Source organism: Gadus morhua, chromosome 1 (assembly GCF_902167405.1).
Source record: "Gadus morhua chromosome 1, gadMor3.0, whole genome shotgun sequence".
NCBI classification, from domain to species: domain Eukaryota; kingdom Metazoa; phylum Chordata; class Actinopteri; order Gadiformes; family Gadidae; genus Gadus; species Gadus morhua.
Window position 1 is genome coordinate 28,188,515 of NC_044048.1, and position 26,444 is coordinate 28,214,958.

Genomic DNA, 26,444 nt, shown 5'->3' on the forward strand with positions numbered 1-26,444 from the left:
ACAGGTAGGCCTATATATAACCAAGCAGGAAGATACTTAAATTTTGTGTGTATGATTCTTTTGTTCAGAGGACTTCAGATGGATTTGATTCGATTCCATTGAAGTCGTCTGCATCAAGCCTGCTGAGAAACGAAGAGGACATGGATGAGTGCTGAATAAGAGAAACAAGCAGAACCTGTTCTTCAGACCACATTGAGCAGGCTTTGCGTGGGTGGTTTCTAATAAACGGTAGAGTTGCATCTCTAGGGGATGGCTCAAAAAGGTCAAAGATGAGACAATCTAAAACAATGTCACAATACTTGAGAAAGTGTAGGATTTTTATTTTATTTATTGTTTTTTTTGTGATTTCTGCCTGACGAAATTTGTATTATTTCAAAAGATTGTTACATGTGCCAAAACCTGTAATATCCAACATAATATCTTCAAAACAAAAGTAGACCTATCTGTATTGGAGTATAATGTACTTTAAAGGTTTTATAGACCTCACATAAACTACACGTTTATGTTGGACAATTGTCTCGAACTGTACGTTTAATGATTTAATATTTGAAATGTTCACCTATAGGCCGACTGTGAAGATGTCGGTAGTCCTATGTGTGATATATAGAGTGTTTTAGATTCGGCTATGACATCCTATCTGCCTTTGATACAATGTTGTAATCGTTTTTTTTAAGTTTCCATTATTTGTATTTTATGAACAATAAAAAAAGTTTTTATAAAAAACTGAATGTCCTTCCTCATGTCATCTAAATTGTTTCCTCGTTCCAATTCACCTTGTAGGCTGTTTTATGAGTCGATGTTTTAGGCCTACTCATTAGTCGAAGCCAATAATTAACATGTATTTTTAACTATTGTGATTAACCAAACAATTGTCTGCATGATCGTAAGCTCCTCCTGCAGCACACACCCACAGTACATAACATAGGATGGAAATATTGTGCGAGTGAGCTGCATGCGTCGGATCTGAAGAGCGTCTGGTCTGGTCGCGGACTTCTGCGCTCTTCTGATCCATCGACTTGCTTGGATATCTGTTATCTCGCGATACTTGGGCACACCAACAGTTTTGCATGTCGAGCGAATCATGGTAACAGCATGCGTGTAGATTTAGGCAAATTACATTCTAAAACAAACGCCCGGATCCATATGGTTATATTGGAGGATTTCGGAAGGAAATACACATTGGTGGATATTCCAAAAGCACGACAAAGGTTCCTATCGCACCGTCTGCAAACTTTTGGAAACTTGTGTTGGTTGCACGACTCCCACTAGCAGGCAGCCACCTTACGCCAGGGAAAGCAGAAGTCAACTCAGTGAGTGGTTCTGCAGGAATGTCGCAGAAAGAGAGACCCATATTCTACCGGCAGGAGGTCAACAAGACCATCTGGGAGGTTCCGGAGCGCTACAAGTCTCTGCTTCCAGTCGGTTCTGGAGCATACGGATCTGTGTGGTGAGTCTCGTTTTGTATGCGGAACACTGAGGTCCTTCTCCCCCCGCTTGACACCCATTCATTTCGGCGAGGCCTGCCGTGGGTATGCTAAAGTTAGCTCCACCAGCGAGCTAGCGCTAGCTAAGGTGGAACCACGGTGTGCCTCCAAACGAGCAGAAGGATTTAGTTTTTATGTCTTGACATTGAGTACAGTAACAGCAACAACAACAACAACAACTTAAGCCTCCTTGCATTCCGCTTGTACGTATTGCATCTAGAAAAATAAAGTATCGTTGGTTTGTGGTCTGTAATAATGTTGGCCGATGGGCTTCATCTGGATAAAATATGTTTGACTTCAAACCAAACCAAAGGGAAGGTTTAATACAGGTCCGTGCATTATTTTAGTTTAGTTTATATTTGTATATATATTTTCCATTATGCCATGCATAAATATAATGTATTGTTTTGGGATGCGTTTGGCTTGTTTAGATGGTGTTGGAATAGAAAAACGTTTTGCATAATTAGCATAAAATGCCTACTGTGGCACGGTATGCTATTGGGTGCATTCAGTATAATGAAAAGCATTGTAATGAATGCAGACTATAAATAACAAAAATCTAAATTATGCCTGGGCAGTACAGAAGATCGAACAGTGATACATTTGAAGTAATTTAATGCTGAAAACGATTCAAATCCTTTTTGAGGCCTTTTTAGGAGATTTTTTGTTATTCAGCTGTTGTTAGCGGGCAGATGTTTGTTTTGCCCATGAACTAGACAGCTGTACTGTTGCTAGGGAATCTGGTAATCTCTTGCGGGTCAGATTATGAGCTCGCATTACGGTGGCGGTGTATGTCTTTGCACCCCAGACTAGACTGGTGTACTGCGTCGACTAAACCTCTTGTTTTCCCTTCCAAACACGAAGCTATTATCCCTCAGAATCATTTGGGAATTTGTACAGCTCATATATGCATCTCTGTTTTCAACTTTAAACATTCAAGTTATTTCATAAAACCAGGTATTGTTAAAACCCTTTGTGTAGCTATTGAGTAAGTGCTAAACCATTTGTCAGTTATTCTACTGATAAATCCATGGCAATGATACAGAGACAGGAAGTGCTTTGAGGCTTTACTGCTATGGGTTTCCCCCAAAAACCACAGCAAAATGACAGCGGAAACTGAATGTGCTGATAATTATAATTTTTCTGTTTACGCTTTTTCTCTGGCTGTATGCTCCAAAGCATTTCCCCGCACCTGATTCAGCTTTCAAAGTTACTTGTTCAGCAGCCACAAGTCCTCAGCAGCACATTAGTCTTCTTGTCTGCATTCCAAATATGTAATCATAATAAAGCCTCTGTTGAATTCCAAATGTTCCTGTGGGGAGGAAAAGAAAATGGTTCCTTGATGAAAGTATTATGAGACTTAAGCCATAAGACACCCATCTTAAGACTCTGTATCGTCCCCTTTTCAACAGTTCCTCATTCGACGAGAAGACATGTCGGAAGATTGCAGTGAAGAAGCTGTCGAGGCCCTTCCAGTCCATCATCCATGCCAAGAGGACATACAGAGAACTGCGGCTGCTGAAGCACATGAACCATGAAAATGTAAGTCCCCCTCTACCTTCTACTATTATTACTACCCCTGTTTACTATTACTCGTGTATTGAAACCATTAAGGCCCTCCGACCGGCATAGATTTATTTCCATGCAAACCCTGTACGCTCGAGTGATTGGCTGATTGTTTCCTTTTGTATGGCAAACAGGTGATCTGTCTTCTCGATGTCTTCACCCCCGCCACCAGCCTGAAGGAGTTCAACGAAGTGTGAGTTGGATGCGTTTTAAACGATCATATACTATTCCGCTCTCCTGACCTCTAATTAACACAGAGATCCCTGTTGACCGAGTGTGAAGGATTCCATCTTAATCGCGCCGCCCAAGTGTTTCATTGTCTCATGAAAGTGCTCCAACATATCTGGCCTGGGTGCCGCTGCTACAGCAGACACCGTCCCCGGTGCCAGGAAAACACCTGGAGGCCGGCCAGTAGACTAAACGGACTGGAATGTGTCTCTGACTGGCCCGCTTGTTGGTTACTTATTCAGTCAATTGCAGCGACAACAGTTGTTTCACAGCTGGCTTCCTTCCCTCCCTGTTCAACCTCCTGTTCCTGGCTTTGTTACAAGGAAGGCCCATTTGCTTTCTAGGTATTTTAATTATTTGTTGCCGGTATATTTGTTCTTTACAAAATCGAAGAAGTTGGCCGCTTGAGATTTGGTTGTGATTGGCCTCGTCCCTCGTCTCCTCCTGGTTTCCGAGGACACCACAGAGAGAGGGTGTTGAGGCTTGGGCCTGCAACAATGGAGCGCTGTGTTAAACCGAGCAACCATCAATCAAGGCCACAACTCTTAGATAGTCGAGGCTCTCACCCGCGATGTGGCTCCATTAACCCGCTCTACACTTGACATAATGGAGTGGAGTTCTATCGCAAGGAGTGAACTACAATGGCACAATGCAGTTGTTTTCCTCTCTCGATTCATAGCAAACCATCAGACCATTGAAAACATTTGTAATATCCCCGGCCCTGGCACATATACTGGGCCACATTGCTGCACTGTCACGTTGGAAGGGATTGTTGACAACTGTAGTTGCCCCACTGTCCCAGATTAACACGCTGCAGCTCGCAGGACATGGTGTCCCGGAGGCCGTGCAAGGTCGCCTTCCCTTGCGGAGTGGGCGTGACGACTGGGGGATGAGAGGGTTGCCGAAGAGTATTCTGAAATGCTTTTAAAAGCAGGTTTTCTGTGCATGCGTTATGCAATGATATCGCTGAAATTCTTTCATTTTAAATCACATCCACTGACTCGCTTGTAATGTGATCATGGCAAATGCCCAGAGTTCTCCGGGATTATCTGCTACAAGAATGATCAAAATAATAAATAAACGGCAGAAACATAAAGTGACTCACACACTGATGTTGCAAGACTCCCATTTGAGTTCAAACCAGGATCTCTGGTTGGACGTGCTGCACCACCCACTTGTGGACTCTGCTGTGTCTCTATATGCCGTCTCTATATGCATATGCTGCTGCGGTCTGATGTCTCAAAGAGGATCTTACTGGGAACAAGTCAAATCTCCACCAGTTGCTATTTAAAGATCCACTCTCACTGGCGTATGAGAATAGATGAGTGTTCAAGAAATCCCAGAGCGGCAGAATGCCTACACATGCCCCCCCGGCAATGGGATTAGGGTCCCCACTTATGAACTCCTGTTACACATTGGGTGCATTCTGTTTATTTACATTAGTCATTCAGCGGGTCTATCGTCGGTCTAGAAAGGATTATGAGCCAGAGTCAAAGCTTAACCGGTTCAGGGAGAACCGGCCATTAGGGAGGTGTCTTTCTGCAGAAGTTTCCTGAGTACATAATGATTCCCTAATACATTAGAGAAACGTCTGCGGGCCGTTGCGGTTTATTGATGATCCTACGTAGTTAGGATTATTAAATTAGCGATAAGTACATCAGTGAAAGAGAACTTTGTTTTGAAGAGGCTCACAAAAAACGAGCATCTAATTGCAATTAGATTAAGTGCGAATCAATATGGCAAATGTATAGTATTCTATGTAAAAGGCACTATTCAGCTGTTCTTGAATTCTGTATCCTCAGTGCCATAGTATCCCTAGTACTCCTGTTCATCACTGCGCTACCCCTTGTGATCCCCAGGTATTTTGTGACCCACCTGATGGGGGCCGACCTCAACAACATAGTGAAATGTCAGAAGCTCACAGACGACCATGTACAGTTCCTCATCTACCAGATACTACGAGGTTTGAAGGTAAGGCCACGTGTGATGCTGTCATAATTGATCAATAGATCACAGCTGTGCATCGCTTTGCCTTTTGTGGTGGATCGATGCACTTCATAATTAATGAGCTTTATTTAATACACACCTGCTCCTGTCTGTTCTCAGTATATCCACTCAGCGGACATCATTCACAGAGTAAGTGGCGTGTTTTATTTGATTTTTCTTTCTGCATATCGGCTCAGATTGCAAACCCCTCTCCTGTTGTATGTATCGGGAGGCGACAAGGGAAATGGTGCCCTCTGTATAGTGTCCGCTCCATACACAAGGCTCCTGGGCCTGTGTCTAATGGGAGCACTGATTAAACGGGAACACCTCATAAACAGTACCTTGTTTTCCACACATTTATAGAATAACATTAGTTTCTTATTTTGAATGGGGTATGGCATTTAGCATTATACAGTCCTAAATATACATGCACAAAACTTTACCACTTTTAGTATGGTTGATATGGCAAGTATTTGTGTTCCCTCTAGGATCTCAAACCCAGTAACCTGGCTGTGAATGAGGACTGTGAACTAAAGGTCAGTAAAACGCCACCTGTTGTTATCATGGCGAGCAACCTTGACTACAAGAGGCTTGTTTAGTGGTTGCGGACTCAAGTGAGAGCCTGTTCCTGTCGCCTTTTCCTCAGATCCTGGACTTTGGTTTGGCGAGGCACACCGACGATGAAATGACGGGCTATGTGGCCACGCGTTGGTACCGAGCCCCGGAGATCATGCTGAACTGGATGCACTACAACATGACTGGTACATGACGTCTATTGTCGTTAGAATTAGTCTGATTTCTTAGCGCTGGACTTCCATAAGGTTTTGGGAGAAGGGTATTTCAAACGTCTCGTGCGTGTTTGTCCCATCTTGTGTTTCAGTGGACATTTGGTCTGTGGGGTGCATCATGGCGGAGCTCCTCACAGGAAGAACCCTGTTCCCTGGTACAGACCGTATCCTTTTCGCACTGCCTCGTTGTGGTTGAGTGAGAATGAAGGTTCAGAGGAGCACCCTACACGTTGGCATGGTTCACCACTTCAATTCTCACTCTCTGTTGCAAAGCCGCATTTAAAGATGTATGAGTAATTTCGAACCTCTGCAGCTTCTTCTTTTTTTTGCAGAAATGGTTGCTGCAAGGACACTGCTGCCAATATTCTTTTTTTGCTGAATGGTTGATTTTCATGTTCTCTATTTAGACCAAGGATGAATCCAAAAAATTCCACTGTTAACCTTCTGATTTCCAGTCCCCGCCAAATGCAACGCACTCTCACTCTCCACTTGCTTACCGATTTTGAAAGCAAGCCGTCAAAGCAGGAAATTGGATTACACAACTTATGTTTGTCCAATGAAATGGGTAATTGTGCTGCCAGGACAATATTTACTTTAATAGAGTAAATAGGCCTTGTGCTCTCCCATCACTGATCAAGCCCAACGCAATGGGGACGGAAAGAGGCCATGAAGTGCATTTGGTCGGGCGGTGCCGTGCACTCTTTCAACAAAAAGCTGATGTGGTGTTTGCACAACAGAGATATTGTGCTGCATGTGGCTGTCAAAGCTGTAACACTCTTCACCTCTGAACCGCAGCAGGACCGCTTGTTTAATTTCTTGACTTGTTCAAACACTTGTCCTCTATCTCCATGTCCTGTGCCCTTTCCCAGCCTATGCCACACCTTGTGTTTGTTTGAGTAGATCAACCAGCCGAGAATGCATGTCCTGTTTTCTCTCCTTTTGTTGAACTAGCTCTCCACCTACCAGCTTCCTTTTCTAACAAACTGCCAACTTGTATCGGACTACTTTCTCCAAATTTGCGAAACGCCGCCATTATGGCGTAACCCACGTTCTTCCAACAATGTATTGACCCTTTTTGTTTGTTTCTTGACATGACTTTAATGGAGACTGGTGTCTTCAGGGATACTGATATTTGAATAATGCCGATAGTGGCTGAGATTTTTGGTTCCCCATGTATGATGCCCGACTAACGGGAGAGAGATTCCACGGTCTTCCCATTTCCAGCTCCAGTCTTCCTTTACCTTACACGGGTAGACATTGATCAGTTTGAAGCTTATCATGCTGCTCGTCGGAAACGCCAGGGCCTGAGCTTTTGATGAAAATATCTTCTGAGTCTGTGAGTCCACGTCGTCATGCAAGGGTTTTGTTTTTCCTTATGTCTTTTAATCTACAAAGAATCTGTGTGTTTGTGTTTGTTTGTGTATCGGCTACCAAACGTGTTGTGGGAAAATTCTTGTCTGGGTGTTTTTGTCTTGAACAGTGTATGACTTTTGCTTTTTGTATCTATGGTCTAATCAAATGAACCGACAACTCTTGCATTTTTTCTGCCACCCTGTGTCTGACTGCTAAGGGACTTCCTCTTGCATCGTCTTTCAAAGCATGTGATGGTGTTCTCTTTTTCTCTGTCTAACAGGCCTTTTTCGGTCCCTCTCAAGTTTTTCTCAAAACATTTCAAAACCGCAAGTTTCCTGGGCAAATGAAAGCGCGTAGAGATAAAACGTGCGGCACAAAGCCAGTAGAAGCTGCTACTTAACCAACTCTGCTGTATCGCTACACTCCCCTTGACCCAAGCCTCGTAGATATAAACCAGCTTCAGCAGATAATGCGACTCACAGGGACGCCCCCAGCATCTCTAATAAGCAGGATGCCGAGCCATGAGGTGAGCAGGAGCCACGGCTGCCTTCTGGTAGAGCCTTGGTGTGCCACTATAGCACGCCCCTCTCCCGTCCCTCCATATAGCCACATCTCCAGTAGGGTCCATGGCAATAGTGTAGCAACAAACGTTTTTTGCCAACTCGAATGACCCAAGACAAATGATAATAAGTTTGCTTTATTTTTTATATTTGATTAAATATAGGTAGTGTCATGAGCATGCTTGATGCATGTGTTTGAATTTACTATTTCTAAAGGCTAACGGTCTAACTTGTTTGCTACAACGGCACAGTTGTTAACATCAGTGTTTCGATGTGACAAGTTGTCCATCGTTTTTTAAATCAAGTGTTTATCAAGAACTTATTACAAGCACATAATTCTTTCGAAAAATCCATTCCTTTATGGTTTCTATGGTAATAATTACTCCCAAGTTCCAGAGTCTTGCTACATGGTGCTTTGTCTATTTTCCGGCCTGTGCATTTACAAAAAAATATGCCCCCACCTCTCGGGCAGATATCTACGTGATGCTTAGCTTAACGATTAAGTGATCCTTTGGAGATGTGTTGTCTGTCTCTAAAATATATATATTGATAATTTAGTGGCATCATTTAAAATAGTGTAGAGTTCTACATTGGTTTATGCATTGAGTGCAATGAGGGAATTGCTTGTGTTTCCAGGCCAGGAACTACATCAACTCATTGCCGCAGATGGCCAAGAGGAACTTTGCTGATGTGTTTATCGGTGCCAACCCCCAAGGTAATACCACCCATGAGTTGTAATAACTCTAAGGTGTATTTTTCCATGCATCACTGTCAACCAAGGTTAACTTCAAGTCTGACGACACTGCACAATTTTCCATACCCATTTCCCACTGGGGCAACTCATCTATGCTCAAAATGTACGAACTCCAAAGGTTCTCCTTAGTGAAAAGGGATTAATCTCTTGAGAAAAAGACGTGGCTGTGGTTAGGTTAATGCAAGCATTGACTGATGCGTTTCACTACACTGTTCCAACAGCTGTGGATCTGCTTGAGAAGATGCTGGTTCTGGACACGGACAAAACGGCTCACTGCGGCCGAAGCTCTGGTCCATCCCTACTTTGCCCAGTACCACGACCCCGACGATGAGCCCAATGCCTGAGCCCTACGACCAGAGCTTTGAGAGCGGGAGCTGGAGATCAAGGAGTGGAAACGTATGTGTAATCATCAGCTTTTTCATGATTGACAGAAAGGGCTGTTTTAACTAAAAAGACAGAAGCTCCCACTGAGAAGAAGGACAGGGTATTCAGCAATGGGTTAGGCCTTGCTGTTTATTTTACTCTGGCTGGTTTCGCTGTACTGCGTCTTAATTTTGGCACCCATGTAAGCAGTGAAGTGGTCACACCTGCTGTGTGTCTAGTGTGATCAAGCGTCCCAGGCGAGTTAATGCAGTGTGCCTTTATAGTTTTTGGTTTAAGCCTAGAGGAAATGAAGCTTCAATCATGCGAGAGGCTGTTCACCTTGGAGAACTGCTGAGGATATGAGAAACGTCCTAATCAGACACTAAGATTAGGATGTGCACTGATGTGACGCTGGTTTGTTACTTACCGGTTCCATTCCACAACAATCCAGTCTAGATTTTCAATACTGGAAGTCTCACCAAGCTCTAGTGTAACGATCATCGGAGACGAAGGTCAGGTCAATAGGTCAGGTCAATATTTATATTAACAGCAGCTAGCTGTGCTAGCTGCTGTTAATACAAATATTTTTTGGTATAAACATAAATAAATTTGTATTTATTTTTCCTTCTATAGGGCTTACCTATGAGGAGATGATGAATTTTGACCCCCCTACTGAAGAAGACGTCATGGAATCGTGAGCACTGTCCTAACCCATCGACCAGGGCATCCAGCAGCTTAATACTGACTCCAATATCTTATCGGAGTGCCTGCAACCCTTCAGCCAATCACTTTTAATCAGAGAAAACATTCACTACTGTTGGTTTTGTTTTTTATTAGAGGGAACTCAATCAAAAGTGGAGATGGCAAGAGACGGTCATGCTTTTCTATGAACCACTAGTGCTCTTGGTGTATCTGCTGGGAAATGTCCTCCATCAAATTTCCCTTTTCCTTTTTCCTGTAGCTTCAATAGTTGTATATCGGTCTCAAGTTGTATTACAGACTTGTACGACTCACCACTGTGACACTCAGAGAATGAGATGCTGAAACGTCCTGAAATATAGCTGTGCTATTGCGTGTGTTTTAAAGATGTAGGAATGAATAACTTATATTTAGCTTTTACCTTCTTTATAATTAAAAATAGAATACTGTATTCAGTCTTTCACTCTGCCAAGCTGTACACACACACACACACACACACACACACACACACACACACACACACACACACACACACACACACACACACACACGTAATATCAAATGAATGTCTGTTAGATTTCTATTATAGGCCCTGTCCTTAATTCTGTACAATGATGAGGAAATTTGCAGTTGTGGGAACATGTCGCAGCAATAAGTGTCTGTTTCTCCATAAGTATTTTCATTTTCCATTGTCCATAGCTATTACATTCTGTGTTTGCTTCAGGTCTCCAGTTACATTTTTCTTAAACTAGGTAACAAGAAATAAATCTTATTTAATCCATAAGAAATAATCAAACCCCTTGTTCAAGAACCACACATGATTATATGACACAAGAAAAAGTGTCACATCTCAAATGTGTAAATAGCATTTTCTTATGTCACGATTCACGAAGCAATCACTATCTTTGTGTTTGTGTGTATGTATGCAAGAGTGTGATGTTTGTTTACAGGAATTTGAAGTGTCCAGCTAAAACTAATAGAATTACACATGAAATAAGGGATTTAGATGTATTTATACATTGTTGAGGTGGTATTTATGAACAGCAATCAAAAAACCCCAGTAAACTATTTTTAGTTCAGCAGAGTTGCTATAATTCTACATTTGTTTATCAAAAATAAAAACTTGTTTTTAAGAATCCCATGTCTCTTTAATGCTAATTAAATTATTATCGAATAAACTTAATGACTAATAGAACGAATTCCACCTGCTATCCAAGTTGGTAATATTCAACTTGAACCTCTAGGTCTTGAGACTGCAAGTTCTGCAAGCATTAGAATCAAAGATACACTAGACTAGATATGTATACTTTTCCTCAATAGATTTTGGAAGGCCTATCATATTGAAGGCCACTGAATATGGCCTCAGTAAACATGACTAAAATAATGTCCAGAATACAATTGGACAAGGAAGTACAGAAACTAAACAAATAAAGTTTTGATTTTATGGGAATGTTCAAGAAAATGGCCTTAAATAAGGAATATCTATCAAAACCCTTTTTCGTGCAGTATTATTACATTTTGCAGTATTAGTAGTACTTATACCAAGTCCTTCTGCTGCTATTTCAAACTGAAAAAGGGCAACGAGCGTCCAAAGTGCAGTTTCTCAAATTACACAGTTGAAAAGGAGGGGTAGAGGGGTAGGGGGGGTCTAGAAAGCCGGCGACCCCGCATCGTTTATGTTTGCAACTATCATATTTTCCGACACGTTTGGTATAAGAGATAACACATTTGGCCTAAAACTATGAAGTCTTTGAACATAATATATTTGTGACAATTGCCCAGGTACAGTAATTTTCATACGTACGCTCCTTAGGGTGGAAACCACTGCGCATGCGTGGATCATTCGATGACTGCTAGTCTGGCTAACAGCTAGCTGCGAAGCCGACATGGAGAGAAAAGGTAATCTTTACAAAGACATAGCATTTCTGCATTCCAGCAATGTCAGGCTGTATGGCTCCTCATATGAAACGCACACTATGGCATGTTCTCGGGATTCCTTAACCGCAAGGTGTTATCAATGTGAACGTTTAACTGGTGCTGGAATTGAGCACGTCTGTCACGCACTGTTGAGCTGAAGGAAGCTAACGTTAGCTGTCTACCTTGACACCAGCTCCAATCAAACATGTACGAGTTTGCCGACGATTTCCCGATAACGGCACCAGATATTGATGTATACACACACATAGACACGCCAACGCGTCGATAACGGTTACCTGCTATCGCTTCGTTTCTTAACTAGCATGACAGCTGACTCGATGTGATTATTTTGCCACGCACCTTGCATGTTGAACCCTCTTTCAGCATTTTCTAATGTTTGAGAATGTAATGGTTTGCTTGCTTCATGGACAATACACGTATACATGCCCTCGTGCACATTGATTGTGAGTGGGCGTTTTAATTTACATCTTTGCAGACATGATCACATGAGATAATGTCAGGGTAAAGGAGGGTGTTACGTTCTAGAGGTAATACATTGTGTGTGTTCAGTTCAAATACGTATGTTTACCATACGCCTTATTGAATAACCTAAGGGGGCAATCAACCTCATGTTTCTTGACAGTTTTGGCACTCCAAGCGAGGAAGAAGAGAGCAAAGGCAAAGAAATCCAGCAAAAAGTGAGTAACTGCTTTGCCTCAGTGTTGTCGGTTATTGTAATGTCGTGCATTGGATCTCTTCCATCTCGAGCCCTAACCCCAGCGCTCCAGTCATGTCGCATCCGGAAAAGCACGTCGTGAGAATCTCCGAAACACGTGCTGCCGTCCGCGCACGCTAGAGTTTTGTAATGCACGACAACTATTAATTATGTATTATGCATCTTCGTATGTTCAAGTGTCTGTGATCTTCTATAAATTTGTGTTGTTGAGAATTAGTCATAGCCGTAGGGCTGCTCCTCCTCTTTGTCTAATACTGTCTCTTGAACTACCTTCCTACTAATAATTCCATCAGAGGCATCCGCCAGAACGTTACATAACACCCTGTGCTATATTTAAATTGAAGAGAATGAAGCCTACATATATAGGCTCACGGAGACTTTGCCGTTTCAATGGAAACGGCACCCTTGCAAATAACCCCCCCATCTTCTCTGTGATCTTCTTGGCACACCTGCCAATGCTAAATAAAATGCATTTAAATATCTATTTGAGAGAATCCATATACTCGCTCATGCATCTTGAAGACTTTGGAGTGAAAAGACAGTGCTTTGTCATATCATTTCAATAAATGTCCTTTTTAGTTTAACCTTTATCTCCAGGAAGGGGTATTAGATAACACAAAATAAGGTTTTTTATTCTTGAGCAAATATGTTGAAATAGTCAAATAGTTGCATGCAAAAATGTACACAGTCACCAACCCAAATGAAGTCCAATCTGGTTTGCCTTTTAAAGATCGGAATGGATTGATTAGGTTACGTTTACCACTAGATCCCTAAACTTAACAGCAATTATTGCATTAATATGTTTTTTTTTTACCTATTTCTGTTACATTGCGTTACCAGACTCTAAAGTCTAAAGCGCGGTGAATTAATGGCTGTACTAATAAATAAGAAAATGATGTAAATTGTAATCTGTCAATTTTAATTTATTTTGCTCAGTGGCAGTGTCTTGAGTCTGAGGCAAAATGGTTGTATCGTTAAATAATTTAGATGCATTTTGAAGAGATTTTGCTAAAGAGATGTTAATGAGTATGCCAGTACCAAGCAGTATACCAGAGGGTCCACTCTGTGGTTCAGCTAGCGCTGAGATGATGCTTCTACGACAGCGGTTGAAGCTCCTCAGGAGGCCTTGGTGTTATTGCTTAAACTAAATTAGATGTTCGACGAGTTGGAAACGCCCAGTTCTCCGAAATAATTTGCAGACTTGAGTCAAATGAAGACGTGCATATCATTTCACAAGTTATTCCGCAGTCCTCTATCCAAAGCGATGTGCACTTCATTTGCAAATTTAGGAAGGTCAGCAGGGTTTAGGTGCTTGCTCAAGGATTGAGGTAGAAATGGGAATCCAACCCAGAATCTTTGAGGTTGGGATTTCACCACGACAACTAGATTGTGCCACTGAACTCGTTCAACTAATATCTGTGCACAAAAGGATCACACACAATGATGTTGGATTGTGTGTGACTTGAAGGTAGGAGTGGAATTGTCTTTTCAGAAGCGAAAGCGCGAGATTCTTTCTTCGATCGATGTCTCAGTCCTCAACCTTATTGTTTTTCTGTGGTTCACGTTTTCACAAAGTCTGCGGTGGATCAGGCTGTACCTCCGTCGCTTGCATTCACTAAACACAGCTGTGTGCCCGAGGGCCTCCACCCGAGACAGCTCTCGGGACTGGAGTGACCGCTCCGCTCTACCCCTGTGTGTCCCACAGACAGCCGGCTCACCCCAGAGCTCTGCCCCAGCCGCAGCCAGAAGCCTCTCCACAGGAGCCCGAGGAGGAGATCCTGGGCTCTGACGATGAGGAGCAGGAGGATCCAAACGACTACTGCAAGGGTACGCCTCCCTCCGCCTCCACCCCCTCCACCCCCTCCCCACTCAGTCTCACCGGGTCCGATGCTTAGTGGTGCAAGGTTGAATTTAGTCACGTCCAGCGAAACACGCTTGGCAGACAAGGAATATAATATTCATGAGTGTTTTTAATTAGTGTCTAATCCCATGAAACACAATTATAAATTACCTTAGAATTCTCTCTTTAAATCTACAAAGAGACTGGGTCCCCTTCCACTGGGCCCCCTTCCACTGGGCCCACCATGTCTCTGCAGTAGCCCAGAACAGACAAACGACTCGAGAGTACACGTTTTTAATTAACAATCATAATCGCTACCTTACTTGTCCGTCAGTACTTGCAGACTAAATACATTTTAGTAAATCTAACAAGGAACCTCACCAGTTGACACTTGGAATCTCGATGCTGTCTTAGACGAATATCATAATGTTGGAACACCTTACATGTCAGTACAGGCCACCGTAGCTCATTCTACAAGGTTGGAAAGGTAGAGGAATTCACAAGGTCGCCATTTGCAATCTCCCCAGTAGATGGCATTCAATTCTACACTCTGCACTTTTAAGAGTATCTGCTGCTGCTGCTTCTCTTTTAAACAGGTGGCTATCACCATGTGAAGATAGGAGACCTTTTCAACGGGAAGTATCATGTCATCAGAAAGCTGGGATGGGGACACTTCTCCACAGTGTGGCTGGCGTGGGACATCCAGTAAGAACACTCTTTCAGCTACTCTTTTGGTATTTTTATTTCAGTGCATTCCACTTCGTGCCTTTTGTTTTGCGATTCCTTTGTATTTGATTCTCATTGATGGCACTCTCTGGTCTGAGTGGTACGTGTCATTTTGGTTTGCAGGGTGAAGCATTTCGTGGCAATGAAAGTAGTGAAAAGCGCAGAGCACTATACCGAAACGGCCGTGGACGAGATCAAACTCCTCAGATCTGTGAGTAGAAATATTAACTCATTGCATTGTAATTTGTAAATGTGTGAATGGACATGAATCGATGATTGGTAGTACCTAGACATGCTTTTATAATATAGGCTAATTATACTTTGAGCATTGGAATCCAACTATGTCCTCATGTGTTTTTATATAAATACGAATATAAATAAAAATAATTTCTGTATCTTTTTTCTTTTTCTTTTTTTCCCACTAGGTACGAAACTCTGACCCCGATGACCCCAACAGGGAGATGGTGGTCCAGCTGCTAGACGACTTCAAGATCTCCGGCGTTAACGGAACTCGTATCCTTCCTGCTGCTCTGCCCGGCGTCTCCCGGGCCGTTCCCGGGCTGCCGTGAGACAAGTGCATCTGATCCATTGTTCTCACCTGTGCCCCGACTGGCGCTGCCGGGCTCTGCTAATCCCTTTTGGAAAGTACTTTGTCAGCCAAAGGGTATAAGTCCTGCGCGCCGGTGTCATGTTTAGCTGGAAGCCGATGTGCCGGGGACGCTGTAAACAACAGGTGACCACCCCTCTGAATGGAGCCCTAAGTGTCCCAAACAGACCCCACCTAGCAGCTAACCTGTGAGTGGTCGTGCGAGGTCGGGTTGCTGAGGGTGAGACGGGGCCGATGACGCTGCCCCTGCCCCCGAAAACCCGACTGTAGTGCTGTCATATGAGACCGCTTGACACGACAGAAGTATTTTTTCGCCCCCTGCAAGAATGTTTAACTTGCCTGCTGCTTAATGATTTGTAGTTTACTTTATATACATCACAAAAGCATGCTTAGAAGATGTGACTTCTTCGAAACGTATTTAAAGATATAGGGAGATATAAATTGCTCAACACAGAGCCCAAATTAGTACTTGGGGCCCCAAGTACTAATTTGAAAATTCATTTTGCATTTAGTTCAAACTTGAGTTAATGCTCCCCTCCCCTTACATACTCCAAATTGCGGGCAGGGTTCAGGAGAGACCACTGCTGAACTCAGCTCTGTCTACTCCCTTGGAATACTTGAAAGACTAGTGAATATTATGGCATATAAAAAAAACCCACTTAAATTATTTGGCAAGGTATAGTTCGTTTTGAACAGGTGTTGGCCTTAACTGCTGTGTGTGTCAGATGTGTGCATGGTGTTCGAGGTCCTGGGACATCACCTGTTGAAGTGGATCATTAAGTCAAACTACCAGGGTCTGCCGCTGCCCTGTGTCAAGAGCATCATACGACAGGTAACCCAACACCACCTCCTCTTGCACCTAAGTATGGAGGAGACTCCTCTACCCCTACCTGGTTTTGAAGAGTGGGCGATAAGCAAGCACTCTAGCAACACTTGAAGTTTAGTGTTAGCATTATTTTTGCCTCCATCTTATGTTGCTTTCTGCATACCTGAGTACCACTTTTTTACACGATACAATGATATATAACTTTGATCAGTAACTTAGTATTTTAATTTACATTTTTGTATTTTAATTGTTATATTATTAAGCTACTATGTCAAGTAACACTTTACCATCTGGTATCAAGTGATGTTTTTGTTTATTTGTAATTAGAGATGTCCGATATTATCGGCCCACCGATATTATCGGCCCGATATTAGCATAAAAATGTAATATCGATCAATATCGGTATCGGATTTTTTTTTGAAAAAAAAAAAAAAAAAAAAAAAAAACATGGCACTTTTCCCTTAAATTAAGTTGAAGTATTTTTCTTATTTTGCACAGACAATGTTAACATTTGGAAAGCCTTGTTGCATTCAAGAATGCATCCAGTGGGGCATCACAATAACATTAAGCATGTTGTGTTAATTCCACAACAGGAGATATGCAATGTTACCTAAATTAGGTTTGAGGAAAAATAACCCAAATATCGACATCGGTATCGGCTGATATCGGAATCGAAAATTTAGAGTTGGACAATATCGCATATCGGATATCGGCAAAAAAGCCAATATCGGACATCCCTATTTGTAATGAATAAGGGAAAGATTATCTGTGTGTGTGTGTGTGTGTTTGTGTGTGTGTGTAAAAACATCAGACTGGATGTGGCTGATCTAGAAACCTTTCTGGATTAAGAATCAGTTAAAGCAAAGGGTAATAAGTAATATAATTAGTTACCACATTATACAGTAATATTGTAGCTTAACCTCTCGCTTTAAAATGGAAGTAATGTAATACATCTTGAAAATAACTTCCCCGCACATCCCCGGTGTGTAAACCCCCCAGGTTCTGCAGGGCCTGGACTACCTGCACACCAAGTGTCAGATCATCCACACGGACATCAAGCCGGAGAACATCCTGATGAGCGTGGACGAGCCCTATATCAGGAGGCTGGCTGCCGAGGCCACGGAGTGGCAGCGGGCTGGAGCCCCGCCCCCCTCCGGCTCCGCAAGTATGTCACGCCCACATTTAATCCACATGATGGTTCTGAATGGTGTTGAATAAGCGGCACTGAATAACACTGACTTTGAACCTATTGTCGTTTCAGTAAGCACTGCGCCGGTGCCGAAGCAAGTAAGTCCCCAGCACCCCCTTCTTCCAGTCAGTTCTGCATGTTTCATTAGAATTGACTCTCCTGTGTATCACATTCACAGGAAGTTACCATAACCCAGATAATAACCCATTCCTCCCTTTCTGTGGGGTCGTGCGTGTTCAGACGCTCAAGATGTCCAAGAACAAGAAGAAGAAGCTAAAGAAGAAGCAGAAGCGGCAGGCGGCGCTGCTGGAGAAGTGCATCATGGACCTGGAGGAGATGGAGGAGATGGAGAAGGTGGAGGAGGAGGAGGACGATGACGACGACGAAGACCCCCAGTCTCCCAAGGCGAGGGCCTGCGCCCCCCTCCGACAGCTGTCTCTACGGGACATAGGGGAGGAGGAAACGGCCGGTAGGGCTGGCTTCATTGACCAAAAAATATCATGCAAAGATTTAAAATGTACTATCTATTCATTTGTCCAAAGTGGAGATGAATGAGCAGCCAGGGGTAAGACACATTGCTCAGAGATTCATACAGGGAGGCTGCGGACATCGGGGGTGTCCCAACCCAGACTCTTTCGTCTGGAAGTCGAACCAATCAGTGACGAGACTCGCCTTATATGTGGAAGTGTGACTGAACACTGTTGCACTCTGGGCCTGTGCTTCCCCTGTGTCCTCAGAGTGCAGCGTGACTGCAGATGTAACCAGGCTGGGGCTGGACGGGCCAGAGAAGAACTGCAACGGCCTCACCTGCTGCACCGAGGTGGGGGTGGTGGAGCAGCAGCAGCAGCAGCAGGAGGAGGAGGAGGAGGGCAGGGAGGAGTCGAGGCTGCCCGGGGGCAGGGAGGAAGACCAGCACAACGGCAACACGGAGCAACTCGCCGCCCGGGACGGAGGCAAGAGGCAGCGGCCCACCTGCAACGGGGCGCCGGCCGGCCAACAAGGGGACGGAAAAGCTGAGGACACCCAGAGCAGCAGGGGTGCGAGGAGGGCGACCCCCGGTGGAAGACCGGAGGAGGGCGAGCTGGAGCAGAGTAGGACTCTAGAGGAGGAGGAGGAGGGGGAGGAGGAGGCCGAGGGGAGGGCTGGCTGTCGGAACGGAGCCCAGGAGAGCGTGAGAAACGGTCAGTGCTCATTTTTTGTTTGTTTGTTGTGCACAAACTAGAGGGGCACCGGTGTCTTTTAGTTCAAGGCCGATAGCAAGTGTTAGTCGTCATAGAAACCGCTCGGCAATGTTTGGGACCATACACTTTCAAGTAAATGATGAATACATAAAAACATTGCTAACAAGTAAAAAGGATCTGTAAGAAACTCTTCTAGAACATTCAAGGGCAAGCTAGTGGTACTTGTCACACGGACAGTGGAAAAGACATTGGAAAGATTTATTCGACAATCTGGGGTGTGAATGTGAACACAAAGTTTGAGATGCAGAATGTATGCATGAGCAAAAAAAGGTGTGTGAGAAGCAGAGCTTGAGCGACGTAGGGAGAGAGAAAACAAGTACTCGTTCTTCCAAAGTCCAGTGACAAAGCATTTTAGGCGACTCTACAATTGAGAACTGTAAATGTATTACTTGTTGTGTATTATCCTAGCCATCACCATGGCTACCTGCCTAGCAATACTGGCTTCTCTGGAAGCTAAGCAGGGCCGGTCTGGTGCATCCTTGCATGGGGGAGTAGTGTGTGCTGGTCGAGGTGTTGGATGGCCAGTAGGGGGTGCTCAGTCCTCTGGCAATTTTTATTCAAGCCGATTCAAAAACGCAGTCTTTCTAATATGACTTTAATAAACCGAGGTCCCGGCTCCCTGTGTTCACTAAAGATCATCATCGCAAGAGTAGGGGTGATGTCCCAGGTGTCGGGTGAGATTCACACCCTGTCTGTTGTACCAACATGGCCCCCTAATCATCCCCCAGTCCCTAATTAGATAGTGTCATCATTCCTCACCTCTCCACTACGAGAGCCAGTGTGTGGGGAGCGTTCTGGCACATAGTGGCAGCTGTGCATCACCCAAGTGGGTGTATAGTGGTTTAGGTGTCATAACACCTCCACGCACTCACTCACTATGTAACCCAATTTGGATACCTTGAAAAGTGCTCTATAAATGTGATTAATATCAGCATGAAAATGCCGATACTGATAATGGGAAATATGAGCGGGCCAGACCGATAATCGGTCATTCCCTAACAAAGTCAAATGAAATCCCTCTAGCTTACCTTTTTTGTCTTCCTCTCATTTTTATGTGAAAAAACAGAAATTATGTACATTGAAGCATTTTGGGGAAATTGATATAATGTAGTTTTGTACTGATTTAGTTTTGATTTGATGTCTTTATATAGATGCTTATATCATGGTTTCTAAGCCATTGATGGCTATAAACATTTGTATTTACTCTTCATCTGTGTGGAGGTTTTGTTTGCATGACTGAGCTAATTAAGAGGTATCCTAATAATGGAGGGTAATGGTGAATTTGGCATATTTCCTTCCTTTCCTTGCAATTTGTCTGTGTCTCTCTCACTCACTCACTCTCCATGCTATTCACAGGCAAGCTTTCAGCAGGTGCACTGCTAGTCAACCCTTTGGAGCCAGTGAATGCAGACAAGATCAAGGTGAAGATCGCAGACCTGGGCAACGCCTGCTGGGTGGTGAGTAGGCTGCTAATGACTTCTGGGACTTCCTGTGGGGAACGCCAAGCTCGATATGTCTCCCACTACCCCCCCCCCCCCCCCCCCCCCCCCCTTTAAAATAAATGATCCATTGGGAAAGTCTGCTCCTGGGTTTTGAGCTCGGGCCATAGTATGGAGTGTGGAAGAATTTTTAATTATATCATTTTTTTGTTTAATTGGGAAAGCCGAAGAAAAAGGGTGATGTCTTAATTGTTGGCTGTGCCATGTGGATTAATCGACTGCATTGTGGGTAATTGTAGCGTTATTTGAGGCTAGTGCCGTGGCGGTTATATGGCGCGCGGAGGGGTCTCCTACATCGGCACATGTGGCTTGACTCTCTGGGTACGGCGTGTTTCCTCCCTCATCCCCGTGCTCCTCTGGCTCTGCCCCTTCCCTCCCTCAACAGCACAAGCACTTTACAGAAGACATCCAGACCCGGCAGTACCGCTCCCTGGAGGTGCTCATTGGCGCTGGCTACAGCACACCGGCAGACATCTGGAGCACGGCCTGCATGGTGAGCGCCCCGGCCCCCGTCGACGCACGGCCGACACACTGTGTGGATGAACAGACGCATAGCGAACGGCCGACACACTGTGTGGTTGAACAGACGCATAGCGCACGGCCAACACACTGTGTGGATGAACAGACGCATAGCGCACGGCCAACACACTGTGTGGATGAACAGACGCATAGCGCACGGCCAACACACTGTGTTGATGAACAGACGCATAGCGCACGGCCAACACACTGTGTGGATGAACAGACACGTAGCGCACGGCCAACACACTGTGTGGATGAACAGACGCATAGCGCACGGCCAACACACTGTGTGGATGAACAGACACGTAGCGCACGGCCAACACACTGTGTGGATGAACAGACGCATAGCGATCGGCCAACACACTGTGGATGAACAGACACGTAGCGCACGGCCAACACACTGTGTGGATGAACAGACGCATAGCGCACGGCCAACACACTGTGTGGATGAACAGACACGTAGCGCCTGGTGAAAACACTGGATGAACAGGATGAAGCGCCGAGCCTACCCTCACGGGGCTGATGTCTGCTCATCCTGGGGTCCAGGGGGGTACTCTACCCAGTTGGAGGGGAGAGTAATTGAGGTCCAGTGGGGTACTCTACCCAGGGGGAGGGGGAAGTAACTGTACACTTTCAACGCATTTATTTCATGCGCCTTTTTGGAGCATGGCAATGCCAACTTTTCTCTCATTATTATAGGCCAAAGGTAGACTATAGGGTTAGTATATAAGGAAGTGACATGCATATCTAAATGGAAACTTCTAATTAAAGGAAGAGAAAAGGAAGGAAGGAAAACTTTATTTTGTAGCTTGGAGGAGATATACATTTCTTGAGTTTTAGTGCTGCAGTTTATGTGGTGGTGTGATGCTTTCTCCTCTCTCTCTCTCTTCTCAGGCCTTCGAGCTGGCCACCGGGGACTACTTATTCGAACCACATTCTGGGGAAGATTATTCCAGGGACGAAGGTATTGTACCTTCAACTTTAACCCCTCTTTGTCAGAGCTAGTTTTAATCACAAAGTACCCTTTCTCTCTGTTTTTACTGCATTGGATTAAGGTAAATAAAAGGTGCTTTCTCTGAAATGCACCACCAGAACTGATGTCGTCTTAGTGCCGGTGCATGTGTTTGGTGAGCAATTCACAAAGACACTTGAGTAATCATTTTGCGGATGGGAAAGGCTACTTAAGCCAGCCATCAATCACACACACTTGATTTAGTAATATTCCTACAACAACACTTCTTGTGTGTTGTCCCCAGTTCCTTTCTGATGGGCCTTTTGGAACAAATGTGTTGCTAGTGGCATGCCTCCATTATCTTTGAATTTGTAATACCTCTCTGCTTTGATTACATTGACTTTATAAGTTGTGTGTTTAAGTCGAGATCTGTTCGGAAATGCCTATTATGTAATGTTGAGTGCCTGCATTCCTGTGACTATTTCCTCTCTAACATCAAAGTGAGCCATCCCTGTCACCCACTGGGGTTACACACAACATCCCACATCTCCACATGCATGATTTAAAAGAGAAGGAGCTCTGAGCTAACGCTCAAGCCCAACGATTCAGTTACCACCACAAACACCAAACTCCATGACTTCACTCCTCAAAAAAAGTCACTAACCAATCCTCATCGGGCTGCTCCTGCTCCTCCTTTCATGTTGAACCCTTCCCTGATGCGAAGCATGAAGTGTCTGCCCTGACTTGCATCCACCTCGGGTGTTTAGTCGTAGCTCTCCGCTAATTAGCACTCCTTCCACAGCTATAAACTGTGATGCTCCAGTGTAAAGAATGCACTGTGACTGCTGCACCTTTCCCCCTTGGCATGATATCATTCTTCGGTCTCCCTTTGCCTATAGTGGCTCAGCATCTCATCATTTTATTTTGCACCAGTCAAATGTTTTAATGGCTATGATTTTGTGTGTGTGTTTGTTTTTTTACATACCTAATTTAGCGGTTGTTTAACTACCAACTTAATTGTGTGTCTTCAATGCTGGTCATACTTATTTTTGTTTTTCATCATCATTCTTAATCATCATCTTTTACATTCCATCTGCCTTGTTTACTCATGATCAACTCTTATCCTCCATATCGCTGCTGTTTTTTTTTTTTTTCTGCTTTCCCTTACCCCTTATCCCCCCCACCCCTTATCCCCCCCACCCCTTATCCCCCCCACCCCTCCACCATCGCTCTCCTACATCCTCGGCGCCCTTCCGCTGACGCCCCTCATCTCCAGACCACCTTGCTCTCGTAATCGAGTTGCTGGGTCAAATCCCACGCCACCTTGCCCTGAGTGGGAAATTCTCACAGGAATACTTCACCAAGAGAGGTACGCCAGCCTGTGTATGCAAGCCCAGCCCTGGGGGGGGACGGTGGGCCAAGGGAGGGGAGGCAGAGTGGCCCATGGCTCATGGCAGCATGGCTTTGATGACCTGTCAAGGTTTTCTGTGCCTGGGAAGGCCTGCAGGATAACCAGTAGGCAGGAGTCAAGCAAATGGACTCAAACATTTGTTTTTAAAGCTACCTAATCCAGAAGAGCTATGAGATGTTTTATTGCTCTGCGTTCAGCCCAAGCAGGCTTTTCTTAAAAAGGTTATTCACCCTTGAATTAAAATAATCATGGGCTGTTACCGAGAATCCCAGCATGTCTCGGTAGTTGTTAAATAATGGTTGTGGTCATACAGGCCAGATGTTAGTCATCAGTAATCCAATTGGTGTGTCGCCCAGGGCTTAACCATTCGTGTTGCTCGAAGGGCTTTAAACCCGTCAAGGGCACATGGGTTTACTAAACACACAGAGGCACACGTGTGAAAGGGGGGGTCATTCATCTCTGATAGGTTAAATGAAAAAAGACGCTGTTGGTGTCCTGCCGGCCAGACCTCTCTGCTCCTCTACCCTCCCCATCCTCACCCAGCGCGGGCCACTGACTAGAACACTGTATGATGAATCTGTCTGTTTGTCTCCCCTCCCCTCTCCCCCTCTTCCTCGTCCGTGTGGCGGCCCCCTGGCCGGCTCTGTGTAGACCATATAGCGTTGATCATTGAGCTGCTGGGGACTGTCCCGCGCAAACTTGTTTTGGCGGGAAAACATTCCAAGGACTTTTTCACCAAGAAAGGTAAAGTGTCGGCAGAGTTTGGCTTTCACCGAGGAACGCGCTCTCATTCCGTCCCCCGCCCCCTTTTAACTCAAAACCTGCATTATGGATCTCTGTCACCACCACTTTTCTGCAGACAAAGTATTATTTAAAGAGAAATGTCCCTCGGCCTATGTTTGTCTTGGGTGGTTGGGAAAGTTGGAATACTTTTGAACGAAAGTGATTGCTGCAGTGACAAAGTTACATTGTGAAGTTTTACTTTTTTGCAAAAACAAATCCTGAAACGATGGATGTACTAGCTTAACATGGCTATTAATCTCTAATTGACTGGGTTGGTGAAGTACGCAGGCATTAGAATAGTAACTGAACCGGTCAAATAAACCATTTAGAACAGTTTAGTAGTTAAAGTAGCAATATACCAAATTTCAACTAGCTCATAGCTTAAAAAAATAACCCTGACATATCAATGTGGATCGATAGTCGTCATTGATAGTCATCAATAATGTTATCAATAAAATCACATCCTGTAACCTCCATATATACTACAAATAAAAATCATGTAGTTAGTTTGCTGCATAGCTAGTTAAAGTGCACGGATCAATAACTGCTTTTTTTAAATTCTACTTACTTGAAGGGTCTCAATCTATCACATGGTGACCTTAAAGAGATGCTGCATGCATGTTATTGACTGCGTTGGCATGTGTGGCGCTGACATGAGCCTCGTATTCTAGGTGACCTGAAGCACATCACCAAGCTGAAGCCATGGGGGCTGCTGGAGGTGCTGGTGGACAAGTACGAGTGGCCCCGCGAGGAGGCCGACTGCTTCGCCGACTTCCTGCTCCCCATGCTGGACCTGGTCCCCGAGAAGAGGGCCACGGCGGCCGAATGCCTACGCCACCCCTGGATCGCCATCTAGTGGCGCCCTCCTGCCATTGCACCTCCCCTCTCCCTTCTCCTCCTCTCATTCTCCAGAGACTGCAACAGATCACTTTCCAGTTTGGGCATATCTGATAAATATTTATTATTTCTTTGTTTGTTTTTTTTGTTTGGTTATCTTGTTCTTATCATTGGGGTGTTGATCGTATGTATGTTTTACTTTTCCGTGTGTCCGTTCATCTCTCCCTTTGTATTGATGGTGTAGGGATCCCAGTGACTTTGTTATTTCATGCTTGTGAGTGGTTCATGCTTCGTAACCACCCCCCCTCTCTCCACCTCCACTGTATATCATTTAGACGTTTCCCTGTAATTTTAGTCGCTCATCCTTGGTTGGTTTTCATTCTGCACTAAAAAAACAAACAAACTTAAAACCTCAAGGATATGTAGATGGTTCGGTTTAACCTGTCCCTCTCCTCCATGGAAAATAAGAAAAGAAAAAAAAAGACTCAATGTGTTTCTCTTACAGTTTCATTAATGTCGTGTTCTCTCCTTTTATTACTTGTTTTATCTTGTATTCAATGACACATTTTTTTGTATTTGTTAGATTAGTGTATGGACATTGGACAACAGGCTGACCATTTTCACATGATACGCCGTAACGATATGCAGAGATTATTTTCCAATCATAATCATTTGTTTTTAGTTGAAACATTAACATCTGTTGCCGTAGGTCCTTTTTAGGCTTAGCTAAATCTATCACCTGACATAGTGTGGTTGGTTGTAATGAAATACTTAATTCTCATGGGAGGCTGGCATTCTCATACATTTATAACATTTCAGCAATATGATGTTTGGGAAGGTTTCAATAAGATGGCATGTTAAGAAGCCCATTATAAGGTAAAAGGAAAAAAAACAAGTAAAAAAAATAAACTGTCTGTATATACCTGTACCAAAGAGTTTGCCTTGTTATGTATATTACAGCTGTGTACAGTTTTTAACAGATCGCACTATGTCTTAGCTAAAGTACCTTTAGCTAGGTAGTATTGTTTTAATAAAGCATTTGGAAGAACTGTCCAAGCTCATTTGTATGTAAGGCCAACTGTTCCATAATGTCTTCTCCCCATAGAAATGGTCAAACTTGAAATAACATTGTTCTCAATTAAACAATTCTACAAAGACTCCTTAGACCCAGTTTCTAATAATTCCTTTTATCATCTCAACACAATTATAAGATAGCATATCAGCTTTGTTTTTTGTCAATTTATATGTGCAACATACAATGATTCTAAATAGATCTAAAAACAACGTCCCTGGGTGATGTGCCTGCTACCCCACTAACAAATCTTGTCATGTGATGAAAAACTAATTAGATCCTTTGTGTTATGGTGTCTCTGGCTAGGTATGACTTGGAGAGTGGCAAATGTTCAACACGTGGTTTATTCCAACAGACACACAAGGTAAACAAGCTTGTGTTCTGGAGGTTGTTCATGAAGCATCTCTCGAACATGTAAGAATTCAGTCTATATTGGAAGTGGGTGGAATGATAAATGTCTACAGATTTTAAATTACCCAGGTAAACCTTTAGTCTTGGCTTTGGCGGT

General features: G+C 43.9%; 3 protein-coding genes across 5 annotated transcripts in view; all 3 read left to right on the forward strand.

The window, feature by feature from the left end:
- Positions 1-723, forward strand: part of elapor1 (endosome-lysosome associated apoptosis and autophagy regulator 1) — a 14,890-nt gene extending 14,167 nt beyond the window's left edge. For both annotated transcript variants that reach the window (XM_030352212.1, XM_030352204.1), the window contains exon 22: positions 69-723. In XM_030352212.1, coding sequence (XP_030208072.1) covers positions 69-155 — 87 coding nt within the window. In that variant the 3' untranslated portion in view covers positions 156-723. The remainder of the gene's footprint in view (positions 1-68) is intronic.
- A 223-nt stretch (positions 724-946) lies between these two features.
- Positions 947-10,917, forward strand: LOC115540712 (mitogen-activated protein kinase 14A). The gene is given in 15 exon segments (XM_075074183.1): positions 947-1,447; positions 2,897-3,026; positions 3,185-3,243; positions 5,138-5,249; positions 5,385-5,414; positions 5,753-5,800; positions 5,911-6,025; positions 6,145-6,216; positions 7,307-7,317; positions 7,319-7,345; positions 7,347-7,388; positions 8,602-8,680; positions 8,941-8,981; positions 8,983-9,115; positions 9,716-10,917. Coding segments are annotated over 15 exon segments (1,083 nt in total). The 5' UTR covers positions 947-1,328; the 3' UTR covers positions 9,781-10,917.
- A 659-nt stretch (positions 10,918-11,576) lies between these two features.
- On the forward strand, positions 11,577-26,024 carry srpk1a (SRSF protein kinase 1a). Of its 2 annotated transcripts, none has more exons than XM_030356595.1 (16): positions 11,577-11,680; positions 12,342-12,396; positions 14,140-14,261; positions 14,871-14,979; positions 15,124-15,211; positions 15,426-15,513; positions 16,333-16,439; positions 17,433-17,598; positions 17,695-17,720; positions 17,863-18,091; positions 18,360-18,803; positions 20,220-20,320; positions 20,748-20,855; positions 21,776-21,845; positions 23,110-23,202; positions 24,699-26,024. In XM_030356595.1, the coding sequence occupies exons 1-16, from the start codon at positions 11,668-11,670 to the stop codon at positions 24,881-24,883; spliced, it is 2,004 nt and encodes a 667-aa protein (XP_030212455.1). In that variant the 5' UTR covers positions 11,577-11,667; the 3' UTR covers positions 24,884-26,024. The 2 variants fall into 2 exon arrangements, with proteins under 2 accessions (XP_030212455.1, XP_030212462.1); XM_030356602.1 differs by lacking the exon at positions 23,110-23,202 and adding an exon at positions 23,896-23,988.
- The last annotated feature ends 420 nt before the right edge of the window (positions 26,025-26,444 follow it).

Bases quoted from the DNA above. Each gene is read 5' to 3' on its own strand.
- srpk1a (XM_030356595.1), top strand. The intron at 18,804-20,219 runs GTCAGTGCTCAT...TGCTATTCACAG, and splicing joins CCAGGAGAGCGTGAGAAACG to GCAAGCTTTCAGCAGGTGCA. The intron at 23,203-24,698 runs GTACGCCAGCCT...CTCGTATTCTAG, and splicing joins GGAATACTTCACCAAGAGAG to GTGACCTGAAGCACATCACC.